At 34.3% G+C, this 14,004-nt stretch overlaps 4 protein-coding genes across 5 annotated transcripts; 2 read left to right on the top strand and 2 right to left on the bottom strand.

Annotated features, from left to right (window-relative positions):
- The first annotated feature begins 839 nt into the window (after window positions 1-839).
- Window positions 840-4,377, top strand: LOC119638978. Of its 2 annotated transcripts, XM_038036148.1 has the most exons (5): window positions 840-967; window positions 1,294-1,534; window positions 1,891-2,308; window positions 2,363-2,677; window positions 4,118-4,377. In XM_038036148.1, the coding sequence occupies exons 2-5, from the start codon at window positions 1,321-1,323 to the stop codon at window positions 4,374-4,376; spliced, it is 1,206 nt and encodes a 401-aa protein (XP_037892076.1). In that variant the 5' UTR covers window positions 840-967; window positions 1,294-1,320; the 3' UTR covers window position 4,377. The 2 variants fall into 2 exon arrangements, with proteins under 2 accessions (XP_037892076.1, XP_037892074.1); XM_038036146.1 differs by lacking the exon at window positions 840-967 and having other exon boundaries at window positions 1,078-1,534.
- Window positions 4,378-4,387: 10 nt separating this feature from the next.
- LOC119639037 lies at window positions 4,388-9,578 on the bottom strand. Its single transcript, XM_038036208.1, has 3 exons — window positions 8,944-9,578; window positions 4,598-4,708; window positions 4,388-4,538 (listed from the first exon to the last, which is right to left on the bottom strand). Exons 1-3 carry the CDS (start codon window positions 9,576-9,578, stop codon window positions 4,388-4,390), a joined length of 897 nt encoding a protein of 298 aa, XP_037892136.1.
- Window positions 9,579-9,941: 363 nt separating this feature from the next.
- On the top strand, window positions 9,942-11,704 carry LOC119639036. Its single transcript, XM_038036207.1, has 4 exons — window positions 9,942-10,001; window positions 11,004-11,296; window positions 11,364-11,474; window positions 11,539-11,704. Exons 1-4 carry the CDS (start codon window positions 9,942-9,944, stop codon window positions 11,702-11,704), a joined length of 630 nt encoding a protein of 209 aa, XP_037892135.1.
- Window positions 11,705-11,739: 35 nt separating this feature from the next.
- LOC119639035 lies at window positions 11,740-13,752 on the bottom strand. The gene is made up of 4 exons (XM_038036206.1): window positions 13,642-13,752; window positions 13,329-13,555; window positions 11,950-12,060; window positions 11,740-11,893 (listed from the first exon to the last, which is right to left on the bottom strand). The coding sequence occupies exons 1-4, from the start codon at window positions 13,750-13,752 to the stop codon at window positions 11,740-11,742; spliced, it is 603 nt and encodes a 200-aa protein (XP_037892134.1).
- Window positions 13,753-14,004: the final 252 nt, after the last annotated feature.

Here is a 14,004-nt window from a genome sequence, read left to right as displayed (position 1 = left end):
ATTTAAGATTACTTTACTTATTTACTTGCGTCCTAATTTCTGCCAAATTATCTATGGGAACAAGGATGCCGATCGTGTCAGAATCATTTTCAGAATTGATCGAAGCTTGTCTAACCTTCAGGGTAAGGGCAATTGTTATTGAAGAGAGATGGAATCAGATCACTTTTTCGACCACTTCCTTAACGCTTTGTTTGATGAACTTGCTATACGAACAACTGCAGGGTGGACTAGGGCATAATGTTTTAATAACAAGGAACTTCGTTGTATTTCTTTGCTTTGCGAATTTTTACATCTTTTGTTTTGTTTATGATTTATCATTTTTTTGTACTCCGATCACTTAAATAATGGTAAGGTAATTGTTATTTATTTTGCTCCGGCTGTCTATATGTAAGTGCCCTTGATCAAGTTGAAATGCTGCATCGTCTGACCGCTTTTAATTTTGAAATACAGATTAAACTTGAATTCATGGTTGCTTTCGCAAATTGTCAACATAAACAATTTCGTTTGCTCGCTTTCTGGTGCCATCAGCAAAACGTTTCTGTTCGGCCTTAAGTGTTCCCCTTGACATTAACCAGAATCGTAAATTTAGCATATGTACGTAGTAATTAAGACAGACGTGCTAATCAACAAAACTAACAACAACCATAATTTTAATGAAGAACAACGCTTTACAGTTCAGAGCGCAACAGAAAACTTATTAACACCATTTGTTGTATTTCTTTTCAGCAGAATTTTGCGTGTCACTCCGTGACACCAATTACATGAACACGAACTTCTGCGATAAACGAACAAACTGCACAAGAAACGCACGCCTATATACACACGCACACAAGGAAAGAGAATTAACCGTAATTCTAAATATTTAACAAATTCTCGAAACAGAAAACTTTAGAAGAAACTAAATCAGAAAATTAAAAGAATAAGCACGACAAATATGACTTTGAGAAAGTACTGAACAACAGTAAGAGTAATAAAATAAACATCAACTGCTTTGTTACCATTCTGTAGACGATTTCTTTAAAATTCAACTAAACGCAGACTTGCACAAACTGACAATAGGTTTCGTCAGAAGAAACGATGTCCGCCTTCTCATATACACTCACTCACCAAATGATACATTGAAGCCAATTAAGATTAGTTTTTAAGTTTTTGTATCTTTGTACCCGTAGGGCGTAAAGTAACGTAAACAGCACGTTTGTCTTGTTAATGCTCACAGTTGAATATACGATTCTATAAAGAGCTATTGTTAGTTTTTTCTCTATCTTTGTTGTTTACATTTTCTTTGTTTGTCAGCAAACTACTTCGTGACGAATTAAAAAGATGCACTTTAACTGTTTGTGTTGTTTAATAATAATTTTTATATATTGCTGCTTAGCAAAAGAAAATCAGCAAAAAGATCAACAATATGCAAAATTACAAGAAAATACCACTTGGGAATACATTATCGATGAAGAGATGCAAGGCCCACAAGAAAAGCTGTTAACACGTAAAAAACGCTACTTAGAGTTCCCAGAAGGATCATCATTCCAAATCGGTATGTATACATATAGAGCAATAATATTAAAACCTTTGTAAGTTTAAGATATGGTCCTTCTTGTAGTTCTTGTTTAAAAGCAATGTTTCATAGGTATTGATAGATATTGTATAAATTCTTCGGCTAGTTCATTCACAAGAAAATACATAGCCGATGTGTGCGTTCATGAAGAGCTAAACATATCCACTAGGTATCATTTCAAATAGTTAAACATTTCACACTCCAGTTTATGTCTTCCCAGGCTTCATCTCTAATTTTTAATAACATACTGTCGCGTTGATAACAGGAAAAAGCATCGTATGACCTATGTTTTATTCCACGGCATCAGTGTTAATTTTTCTTTTCTTTTTTTGTAGTCTACGACTTAATCATTGGTGTCGTCGATTACACCAATTATTTAATTTTGGGAGTTACTGTGGCTTTGGCTTGGGAACTGCCCAGCAAGCCGCCCAGCGAAATACTTAATGACTTAAGAGAACGTCTTAAAGAGGGGACTTTAGGTACTACACGCAACGATACCATTAGTCAAATAACTTACGCAGATACAAAAACACCAGCCAGGAATTACTGGCGACAACACACGATTAAATCATTTCCCGGCTCGGCATTTCGCGTTCCTATGCACTATAAGTATTACACTCCTCATAAAGCAGAAATTCAAGTAAACGCTAAGACCTTTTTGCCTAAATATCACAGCTACTATAACAAATGGTCAAATGATTTACATAAAAGTTCCAACCTCAGTAAATATCCCTGGTGGAATTTATCATCCAGGTAAGTGAGTTCATAATCTATAAACCTAATTACGGATCTTAATGCTTTTCCTAGACTAAGGGAACCATTTGAGAAACATTTAAAAAGACCCGGATATCTTAATCCATACTATGAATCAAATCTTTCAAACAAGTATCAGCACAATACGTGGTCCCCTTCTGGTACAGGACGAGCCATTCAACGTCACGTCTTTCCGATATTTGGCAAACGTAATACGCTGGATAAAGAGGAAAAGAACCAACGTCACCTGCGTTACAAGCGTCACGGTATAAAATCTCAATACATGTCCAAATGGGATCGCATACATATAAGATATCAACGCAGTAGTCGGCATGAACTTTATGAGAAAATTGAAAAATATTTGGAAAAGTAAGTTAAAAGAAAGATTAAACTAACTGAGAAAGAATTAGTATTCGATTTGCACCGAATTTTGCAATATCAATCACTAGCTTGTGCAGGAAGAAGAAAAGTTTTCAATTTCATAATAGCTTATGTTTTACCGACGATAAATAAAATATGTATGCCACTGTATATCCACTATATACCACTTTATTGAAATACGCGGTATTTGAAATCATATTTTTATCAAGATTGTCAGCAATTCACAATAAAGGTGCACTGATTAAATCTAAATTCAAATGCTTCATTATCCCCACACATTAGTTGCACCCTTCCGATGTTACAGAGTATGAAAATTTATTTCTTTGCCGTGTTTTTGGTCTTTTTTACGATAACGGAGATGGGTCACGACCGAACATAATTGTCTTACTTCCTTTATTTATTCACAGTTTTCTAATACCTTCGCACGAAAGCTTTAGCTTCAGCGGGTGCAGCAAGTTTACTTGACGATTAAACAGATTTGAAGCCAATTTTTTTTTCTGTAGACAAAATTAGTGGTGGCTGCGGGAGGACCGACTGTGCATCCATGTTGTTGGCAAAAAAAGGCGTGGGCTTTACAGGGCTTAGAAACCAGATATTATTCAGCGTTTACCAATACCATTAACTTTAGGTTTTATATAAAAACTAAAAACTGCTTAATAATTAAGAAACGAGAGCGCAATTAGGAACTCAAGCATTCTTCCTCACGGTTTTTATACTTTTCTTCAGTTTTTAATTGCTACTGTGTCGTTCCCAGAACAAAAAGTTCGCAATAAGCAGTTGCAAAAACTTGATGTGAAACGGGTTTGCATGTAACAACGATGCAAGTATTTAAATTTTGTCACCAAATATCATCTAAATGCACGTCATTGTCACACTTACCCTGAAGTCGCTTTAACAAACAGTCCAATAGTAGTAGATTGCATTACAATACAAACAACAACTTTCATAAAAACCCGTAGCGTTGATTCCAGCAATTGAAAATGGATAAATTTTAATGCATTGCAAGTGTCAGTTTGTTCATATAATGTTAGTTTGCCGTTATATATAGTGTGCGTCCGGTAAAGGAACTCCTCAAATTGCTTTAATAACAGTACTCACTTTTTTATACCCATCACCGAAGGTTGATCTCCTTTTGTCAAGAAGTTTGCAACATCCAGAATAAAGCTTCAGGGACCCCAAAGAATAAATTTTTGATCAGAATCAAATTTTAAATCGATTTTATCTGTTCGGTTTCCCATCTGCGCTTTTATCTCACTGTGTAATGTCTGTTGTAGACATTCCCCTGACCGTGCCTCTCTTTGGAACTTGCTAATTACAACAGAAACTCCTTAGAATAATTAGTACAGAGAATACCCCACTATATTAGAGCAATGAAGACCTCTCCATACAATAAGAATTTTTATTTGAAGATTTTTTTTTTCTTGTTAGACGTGGCTGTAACGGACATCATTGTGTACTGAGAGCACTTTGCGAGACCGGCCAAAAGGCAACTGAAGTTCAACCTGGTTCTTTTGTGGGTGAATTAATGCGTGCGGTTTTCACTATACCTGAACCATTACCAGAAGATCTGGATAGCCTGGGTTATAAAGAAAAACGCTACGATGTTGCTAATGCCTTAACTGGAAACTGCGCAACACGCTATCATTTATGCAAAGAATCTTTATGGGCTTCACATTTTGTTATGTGAAAAAAGTTCATTTATTTCTTTTTAATTATATTGTTTTCAGAACTCATAAACATATCCAATATACTGAAAGGACATTTGTCGTAAATACATCCAGCACAAGTATCGTAATCTGAATCAATTATATTGCTGTAGTCATCATCTAAACCATATTTCGTAGGAAAGCTAGAATAATAAAGATGTGAAATTCAAAGAAAATATATTTTTAATTTAACACATTTTACCTAAAAAAAATCCTTAATACGTCATGCAAAAGCGAATAACCTGGAAACTTTAAGAATTTTTTACTATCGCAAATGGCTCTTAAAATACAAGACTTTATGTCAACATGCAAACTAAAAATAGACGAAAAACAAGTAAGAAAATTACATTCGAATTTTTCACAGCCAAACTTGTTATCATAAAAAGGACAAAAAAAAAAGGAAAAGAAGCAAATTTTCATGATCTTCATGGATTTTTACTATATTTAAAACAAAAGATTTTGTCGTACAGACGTGTTGGAATTGTATGCCTATCCGTTGGAATGTTTAAGTCACTTCCAAATTCTTTGGAAATTTTTAGCCGTTATCTTCATATTCGCTCACGGGAGAATGTTTGCCAAAGAGACTACAGACTTGGGAAGATTATAGACAGATAAACTAACGGACAAGATTAGTTGCATTCCAAATTTGAAACAGGCCATGAATTTATACACTTTACCGGGTTTTTGAAGACGGGAAAAGCTTTGGAAAAAAATGTTGGTACGCTACAATAACGGGGAAGTGTAGTCAATTTTTCCCATTTTTGAACAGATACTACAACATCGTATCAAATTTTTGGAGATCTACCAGCTACAGTTTACGAATAATAATCAAAAAACTACTTTTTAGTCCTTTAGAGAAGCAGAGTTATAGATAGTCTCTGTAGGCCTATTCTTCAACCAGTTTGATCTTTTTTCAGAACCAACTTACGAGAGAAAACTTCGAAAGCTTCTGCAAAAGTTGAAGCTCATATCTTCATTTTTTTTGTCAGTAGCATGTTTACAACACGAACTGACATTATAAAGTGTCCTATTTTAAGTTGTTTATCCGCCTTATACTCCTGCAGTAGTACGGGTATCAGAAGTATGTCAGACGTAACTTTTTTAAACTCAACGCAATTAACCTTTCAACAGAATATCATGAAAGATGTTCATCGAGGTAACAATCGATAACTTCCTTTAATTTTGGAAACTAAAGACAATGCAGTCCTAGAAATTAATCGATTTGTATCTCGTAAATTGTCATTGGATCGCTTATCAAATGTGAACTTAATTCCTGAAATTTCTTCAATTCACAACACTTTTCAAGCGGAAATCAAAAATTCTCAAACAAATTTACAGATAACGAACTTTTTCTCTGTAAAGGCCTGGTGGAATGTCTTGCCATCTGCCTTTTTGCAAGCCTCCAAACAAAAGTTTCTAAGTTATGCTGATTCCACCAACTTTAACTTTTCCAAAGAGATGCAAAAAGAGTGGAAAGTGGCGGTAAGAAACGCAAAAAGAGAGCATAGGGCTCTTTTAATTGAGGATTTAAGCACTAATGGGGACTCGAAATCTTCCTGGAAATTCTTAAATGGTCGTCGTCAAAATAACAGAACACATAGTTTTCCAATTTAAAATGAAACCATTAAAAAGCTATACCTACGATTTGCTTAAAAATTATTCGTTGATTGAACTCACGTTACCATTCCTTTCTTAAAACACTCGGAACAAGATACGCCACCTATCATATGGGTAAACGAATGCTGGTTCTGCAATATTTTCAATATGCTGATCACTTCCTATTGGTTTCTGCTGAAAGAACTTTTAAGCAGGTATTGATAACCTTGCTACTAAAGCTAATCTCTTTTTTGACACCCCTGTAGGTCTTAATGTTAATTTCAACGCTGTTCTAGTCTGGAGCTCTATGCAGAGCATATGCAAAATAGATCTAAATCTTTCCAAGTCAATACTGAACACAAAAAAGAACGCTTCACAGTTGTGTCTTCGAACTGCATGTCGGGGAAGACTTCGGTTATACCAAAACGATGATATCACAATTTACGCCATTGATGGCTGAGTTTGTTAAGTAACTTGAGATTTCGCGGTATTGTATTATAAGGCAAATTAAAAATTTTCGAGGAGCTTTCTTCAACTTTTGCACTGGTAGTAAATCTTTTTAAATCTGAGGGTATCAAAAAATTCAGGCTTTTCTCTGACAGCAGATTGGCCCTGACCTGAATTGAAAGAAAAGATCCTCACAAATGAAATTAATTTTGTCCATATATGCCAACTTTATTTAAAATCCATTATATGCTAACAGGCCTGGACAGCCGGTCATTGTGGTTTTCATCTGAATGAAAAAGCTGATCTTTATGGTCGTAAAGCTGGGCTTAATGAGAGATTCTCTCAATCAAATATCCCCCAAAGAAGATTCCCATCTTATTCGTCATAATTGCATGATACTTGTCATGAATAGATGATCAAATGAAGGTCGTCTCTTCCACAACATTCACCCTTGACCTTTAAATGTCTGTCTATTGCCTACGTTCTCACATGGGAGATTGAGGTGCTTAGCAGAGTCTTGCGAAATCATAGATGTGGGAAAGTTTGTTTAAAGGTGATCGGAAAGGCATCATCTGATGCATGTGATAAGCCTCAAAAAGCATCTTATTCAAAACTTTCAACAACGCTGGACATGCCTTGGAGATTTTCGATGTCTACAAGAGCGTATACGAAACCTTTCATGCTCGCAACAAAATCGATCCCAACTGCTGCATTTTCCTTCTAAGTCAACAAAATTAGAAAAAGCCTTTTTGACTCGTCTATTGGTAATTTTTCAAAATCTGATCAATCATTAAATAAATAATTTTTATACAGCCATAATATGACGGCAATGTTCCAGATTAAACACGAAAATGGGCAGTACTGAATAGATTACTATAACATGTATAACACCTGCTTAAAAGAGACCAAGATCATCGCATCATCACCAAATCAACAACAATCATCACGTAAAAGCCAAAGCTTTTAACCCTTACTGCTGTTATCAAGTTGTAACGCAAAAGAACCCATCGCGAAGGATGATGTGAAAATGTTTGCGACGCCTGGAAGGAAATTTCATAGAAATATTTTTGATCAGCACTAAGTTGTGAATCGATTTAAGCATGTCTGTACATACGTCTGTGTAATGCCTGTTGTAACACTCTCCTGGCCGCAAAAATAAAGCTATCCACTAAAATTTGACAGAAATGTTGGCAGATCCCGCCCACAACATGGTATTGGAAATGGACTAAATTTTTCGAAGGACGCGCCTACATTAACACGTAAACTCCGAAAACTTCTGCTTTTCAAAAGGAGTAAATAAGCTACAGCACAAACTCTACAAAAAATTAAACTCATATTTTAAGGAAGATGCTGTAGTACTAACCTACCCAACATTATAGTGTATTAAAATGTAATTTTTTTCAATACTTTTACAGCGCGCAGAACCAAGCTTCAAAAACCCCATAGAGTAGACAACTTCTTGGCTAGTTTTAAATTCGGAATGCGTCTACGCATGTTCGTCTGTGAAAAACTTTATTTTTCGTTTGTTGCTTGTTACGTGTAAAGTACAACACATACGTCATAAAAATTTCGACTTTTATTCTGAAAAAGAAAAAAAAAAAAATCAGGCACGCCTATGTAATATTATAGAGTATGAAAGTTTAGTTCTTCACCCGTTTTTTCATGTTTTTCAGTTTGTTTAGCGTCCAGTGTTGACGGACCACGATCAGACATTGTTTTCGTGTTTCTGAATTCTATTTTATGTATATGTGCATGCTGTAAATAAATTCCTCGGTTTATATTTACATACCATGTAAATATTACGTCGCACTTTCTTTTAACGTTTTAGAAACTATACAGGAAATAAAAATTATTTATTGTGATAGTGTGAAGGTTGGATATCCACCTCGAAAACGCTATTCCGAATTAACCATTCTTGTTCCACCTTTAGTACTTTGTCTACGTGTCTGACTCATGTCTACCTACAAGAAACCCCCTATTAAGCGAAGTGGCATTGGGTATTTCAGCTCAGTCGGCCATGATGTTTTTATTTGTTGTTATCCGATTTCCACTGGCTAAAATGGATTATAATGTTATTTACATTTATCAGGTATAGCAATTAGTCTCAACTGATTTTCCCAAAAGATAGCGTTACTTTCCTGTTAGCGTGGATCAGACTGTCACGAGAATATCCAACAGCCAATGCTAACGTATATTAACTCAGAAGAATAGTTCTTTTTTCATAGAGCTGGGGAAAACATGTAGTTACCGATAGGCAATTCTTTAACCGAATTATTTTTATAGCATTCTCTGAAATATTATTTTCTCCACTTGGCGAAGATTTCGAAAGTTAAGTTAATTTTTCTGTCGGTTCTTTACAATCGTAATGAATTTCTAACTGTAATTTTGTAAAAATAATCCATATCAGAGGAATTAATCTATATTAACTGCTTTAAATGCCATATCAGAGGAATTAATCCATATTAACTGCTTTAAGTGCAAATTTCTTTGTGTTCATTTTCTTACAATTTACTAAAGCCTTCAAAATGATGAAATAGATCTCGACGTTCACGGACATTGTAATAATGATGTGATTGTTCAATTATTCCGCGCTCCGGTATGTACTTTGGTTGGTATTCACTGTAATTTTTTTTATAGATGTTTTTTGCATATTTCTTTGATGACCATGACTTATTTTTTAATTTCATTTTTGTTAAAAATAGTTTTTGATAATCTGATGCATAATATGGCTTCTTTGGTAGCCATTGTGGTTCGGTAATATTATATAACTTGCTTAATTTGTCGTGATGTTTCGTTAGATTAGTGGCAATTAAGACGTTTTTATCCGCGCCCATTACAGAAGAAGGTTTGTGAAATTGATTTGCTAATAAATCAATTCGACTGGTAGGCATTGGATAATAAGTAGCAGCTTCTATGTTCAAACTGAAACCCTTGGGGTATAAAGCCAGGAGACGTTTACTAACGAATACGGTAAATTTCAAAGAACTTCCTTTAGGAAATAAGAGCCAGCGTCGCTTACGTAGAAATATACGATCAACGATAGGTCTTAAGATAGTATGATTGCTAATGTTTACTTGCGATGAGTAATGGAGCGTTAAGCACGAAATAATCACCAACAAAATGAATTGTCTAGTACACATTGTACGCTTTAATGCGGTCTTAACTTTGCTGGGCTTAAAATGAAACTAAATTGAACATGTGCCGGACAAAAGGGTAAACAATAATTTACTGAATTTTTTGTTGTTTATATTTCTTATTAATCTCTGAAATGATCATGACATCTTTATTACAATTATTTATATAAAAGGTTTATGGTTTAGAAGACAATCCCAGTTGGGAAGTCAACCAGAACACTTAAGTGAGCTTAAAACTAACTGTAACTTTATATATAGTACATTAAAAGAAGGAAGAAAATAAATCACTTATACTGAATTACAATGAAAAATATTTTAAATAATTTACAATACCATAAAATGCCATCATTTTATATAATTCTCATATATATGAGGTTTTTTATAATCAGATCTGTAGGTGTATTACATCCCGCTTCGTCTTCTATAGCCGTAAGTCCTGAATTCTAAAAATAATAATAAGTGAATTGATACCGTGCCTACAAACTATGTATAAAGTGTACTTATTAGGTGGACGAATAAGTTTCCGCTGATCCTTTAATAAAATGAAACGAATACTTTAAAAAAAAAATAGCACGACATATATTATATTCGATTTACTTCCTAGCACTAAGTACTACTCTATAAGAACGCAAGTTACACTCAAAAAGACAGTAATCCAGTGTTAATCAGAAGAAGCGGTGTCTGATGAATAACGTTTCCCGAGAGTGTTTTGCCATATCAACTTATTCAGAAAAATCTATGTTGCGTAATTGAAGTTTTTTAAAAGAGAAGTATTCACAGCTTCAAAAAACATTTTCTGTACACATCTCTACTATTGTGTAAAATCAAATGGGCTTTATAATGAGATGGAGAAATGACAGTTGCATCTACTGCACTGTAGTATTACTTATGGCCACTCTCGAGAAACAGCGAGAATTTATTCAATTTCAAGAAATTTTTAACACCTATAGAGTTTTTAACTAAAGATTTCTCTCATAGAACTTCGCTTCGAAAAAGACGTTCTTCCGAGCGAACTGAATATTTCGACCGATCTTATTGAACAATGAAAAAGAACCATTTGTTCCATTTGTTTCACATGCATTCAATAGGTGACAAATAAATGACAGCGAATAGTACTAATTAAGTGTTGCGCCCTGTGCCTCCCATTCATTTCGCTGGAACTTTTTGAGACCTAGCGGCAATTTCGTTAATTACCTCTGAACTACTAAAAAAAAAAAAACTGCAAGTATTTAAAACCTTTTGGGTCAATTGAATACAAAAATTCGAAGGAAAACATGGCTAGTTCATGGAAGAGAAAAATATTTTTACAGGACAGATTTTGCTATAAGGTTACGAACCAGAAGATTTTTCAATTTGATATTTATCTATCATATTTCATGTTTTATTCGTTTATTACTTTTTCTTTTTCGTTTAATTTACATAATCCCGCAGGTAATTGCATCAGTTTCCGTTCCTATCACTGAACTATTACCTGAACGTAGTTTGTTTATTGATTGGTGCTTTCAAATGTCTTACGATTTACCTCACTCTCTATCATCGTTCTACAACGTACCCATATGGCCAAGTAAACAAAACTCTAAACACCAGAAACGCGAATCAAGTTTTCGCAATCAAACCCTATGGTCTCCTTGGGAGAAATACAACATGCTAACGTTTACAAAGCGACATCCAAATGACTTTACTGCTAACGAACTTTATCAAGGTATAGAGGATATAATGAAAAGGTAAACTTAACGAGTTATTTACACAAAAAGAAAACAGTTAAGCTATGAAAATCTAAAATGTTTTTAGTTATGGTTACCATGAAAATTGTTTACTACTAAGCATTTGTGACTTGGCTCAACATCCGTTCGCCGATGATGATGTAAATGTATTGACAAATATTTTAACTTTTGTATTGAGGTGAGCTAAAGCGCCGCAATTAATTTTTGCGTAAAATATATCCATTTAATAATAAACTCTTTAGCCCATCTCTACATGGACGTCTTGATCATCCTATGCAACTAAATGTTGAACTGTACGAAGCTGCTGAATTAAATGGTCTCCTAGGTAGAAATTGTCGAGAAATTTATTTTCAATGCAATTACAATTTATTTAATTCCTTTACAAAAGTCATATTTATGGATTTATAAAAAACCACATATCCGTAGAAGAATTGTTTGATTATTTAATATCTACTTATTAGACTAAGTAAATCCATAGTACAATTTTGATACAAAAATCTGCAACTGTGACCGATACCACTGCTGATAAATTCCACGTCATTATATATGGAATTTTCAGGATTTGCAGCTGAGAAATGTTCTTCATGCAAAGATGGCCTAAAATGTTCGTCTGAATTGCATTTAGTAAGAAGTTAAAGCATTTTTCTACTTACGTTAATAAAAATGTTAAAATATCTGTTAAAATATTCTTGTAGTTATCATCAAATGGCCGTCGAGCCAATTCACATATGCTGCGACCAAGGCAGGATCTATGAAAGCCATAACTGATGAAATATTGATTAGTTAAACGAAGTAAGAATGAACCGAATAACTTTTTATGGACACCTAACTATTTGCTTTTGCTTCGCGAATCTAAGTTTGGCCACGTCAACCATGTATCAAATGCAAATAGGTTTCTTATTCTCTGCATGGAAGCGCCACGTGATCTCCCAAGTACGTACCTAATATTATATATTGACTAAAAATTTTGATGGAAATAAAAGACTCGAAAATATCGACGATATCGTTCAAAAATGAAATGTTTTCCTAAGCCAGTCTCAATGAAAGCTTTTCCAAAAAAAAAAACGTCTTAAAACAAAATTCTAAGCATGCACATAGAATAGGTATGGCACTACCAATATACATAGGTAAAAATTAAACCTTTGTTCCCTAGACAACTTTAACCCCTAGACGTGTTTTATCGACCAAAGGTTCTTATTTCTTTAGAAATGAAGATAGATGTCCCCCTACCATAATTGGAGAGCGCTGCAGATCGATGTTAACGAATTTTTAATGGCATGAATTGGAAGATGGCGATCTCAACAACCTATTGTTCCGCTCAGACAAGGCTACGTGCCACGCCGCAAGTAAACACTTCATTTGTTATTTGGCCTGTTTGGTTATGGAAATTTCTGCTATTGCATGGCTTCCAAGAAGCTAAGTGTTGACACGGGTTTCGCTATTTCTTGTGTATTAAACACGAATATTGAACACGGTATTGATAAAATTAGGAAAGATTTATTGCGCAAAGTGGTCGAGAATGCATTCGTCGGTTGCTTTGTTATAAGAGCAACTGAATGAATTTACTTCAGAAAAAAAATCGTTCTTCTTTCTTTCTTTCTCTCTACCGTGGTGAGAAAAATAAAATTTGAGAGATGGGATAAATGTATAAAGGTACAAGACATTTCTAAATCATGCTGATCAAGATATACATATTTCTATATTTTACTCGCATCCAATACGCTCTCAGGACTGGATACAAAAAAATAATTCAAGAAGAATGAACATTTTTGGGCGATTGATATCGCTGCGTAGATGCGCTACGTAGAGGGCAAACTCTCCTTGATCTCTTACAACTTATAACAACAGCATTTGCTATTGAGTTTGAGGAGCACGCATTAATAGCCATTAAAAAGACAAGTGAAACTTTATTCACTTTTCAGATTACATCTAACAGAAATTGATGCCCATTATTAAGCCCTTGAAACAAGAGAAGGACTTTTGAATGCTTTCCCGAAATAATTTTGCTATAAAAAACTAAAACCATACAAACCTTTCCAGCAAATCTTTCAACCCCTCATATAACTCCCTAACGGTGAAATCAGTTTGATAGTGTAAATGGCGTTTTTGCACGTTACTGGCGCCCGTTGACCATATGGGTACCATATAAAACTCTGACAAATTAAATGGCATTTGATAGTTCATCTGAAAACCCCAATCAAAAAATACTTTATGATTCATTGGCAAACCGCTGATAGGTATAGATATTGAACCAATCATCTAAATATTTGTTATATATGCAAAAAAAACAAAAAAGGTATAAATAATCTCTAATATATTACGCAACAAACCACAAAAACACTTACTTGATAAACTGTAGTCGGCGGGTATACTAAAGTGTGAACTTTCAAACCAAACTTATATAGATTGACATAAATTGCAAACAATAACAGATACATTAGCAAACGCGAACACATGTTAACCCAAAGTGAAATAGCTATAAACTGTTCATAAATCAATGCCAAGTTAATTTCGACGCTCGGACATCGTAAGTTAAAGATTAACATTTGCAACAATGTACTGCCGCATCATAAAGCGCTAATGGAATGTTTTGCTAAATAACTTCAAGGTATGCAAGTGGCCGTATGAAGTAAACGACGACAAATCGACCGAACGCCTTAAATGTTATTCTGGGAAACAGAATAAGATAAAGTTAAATAAATAAATAA

The sequence above is a fragment of the Glossina fuscipes genome, unplaced genomic scaffold (assembly GCF_014805625.2).
Source record: "Glossina fuscipes isolate IAEA_lab_2018 unplaced genomic scaffold, Yale_Gfus_2 111, whole genome shotgun sequence".
In the NCBI taxonomy this organism is placed as follows: Eukaryota; Metazoa; Arthropoda; class Insecta; order Diptera; family Glossinidae; genus Glossina; species Glossina fuscipes.
This window is presented reverse-complemented; position numbering and strand designations above follow the sequence as displayed.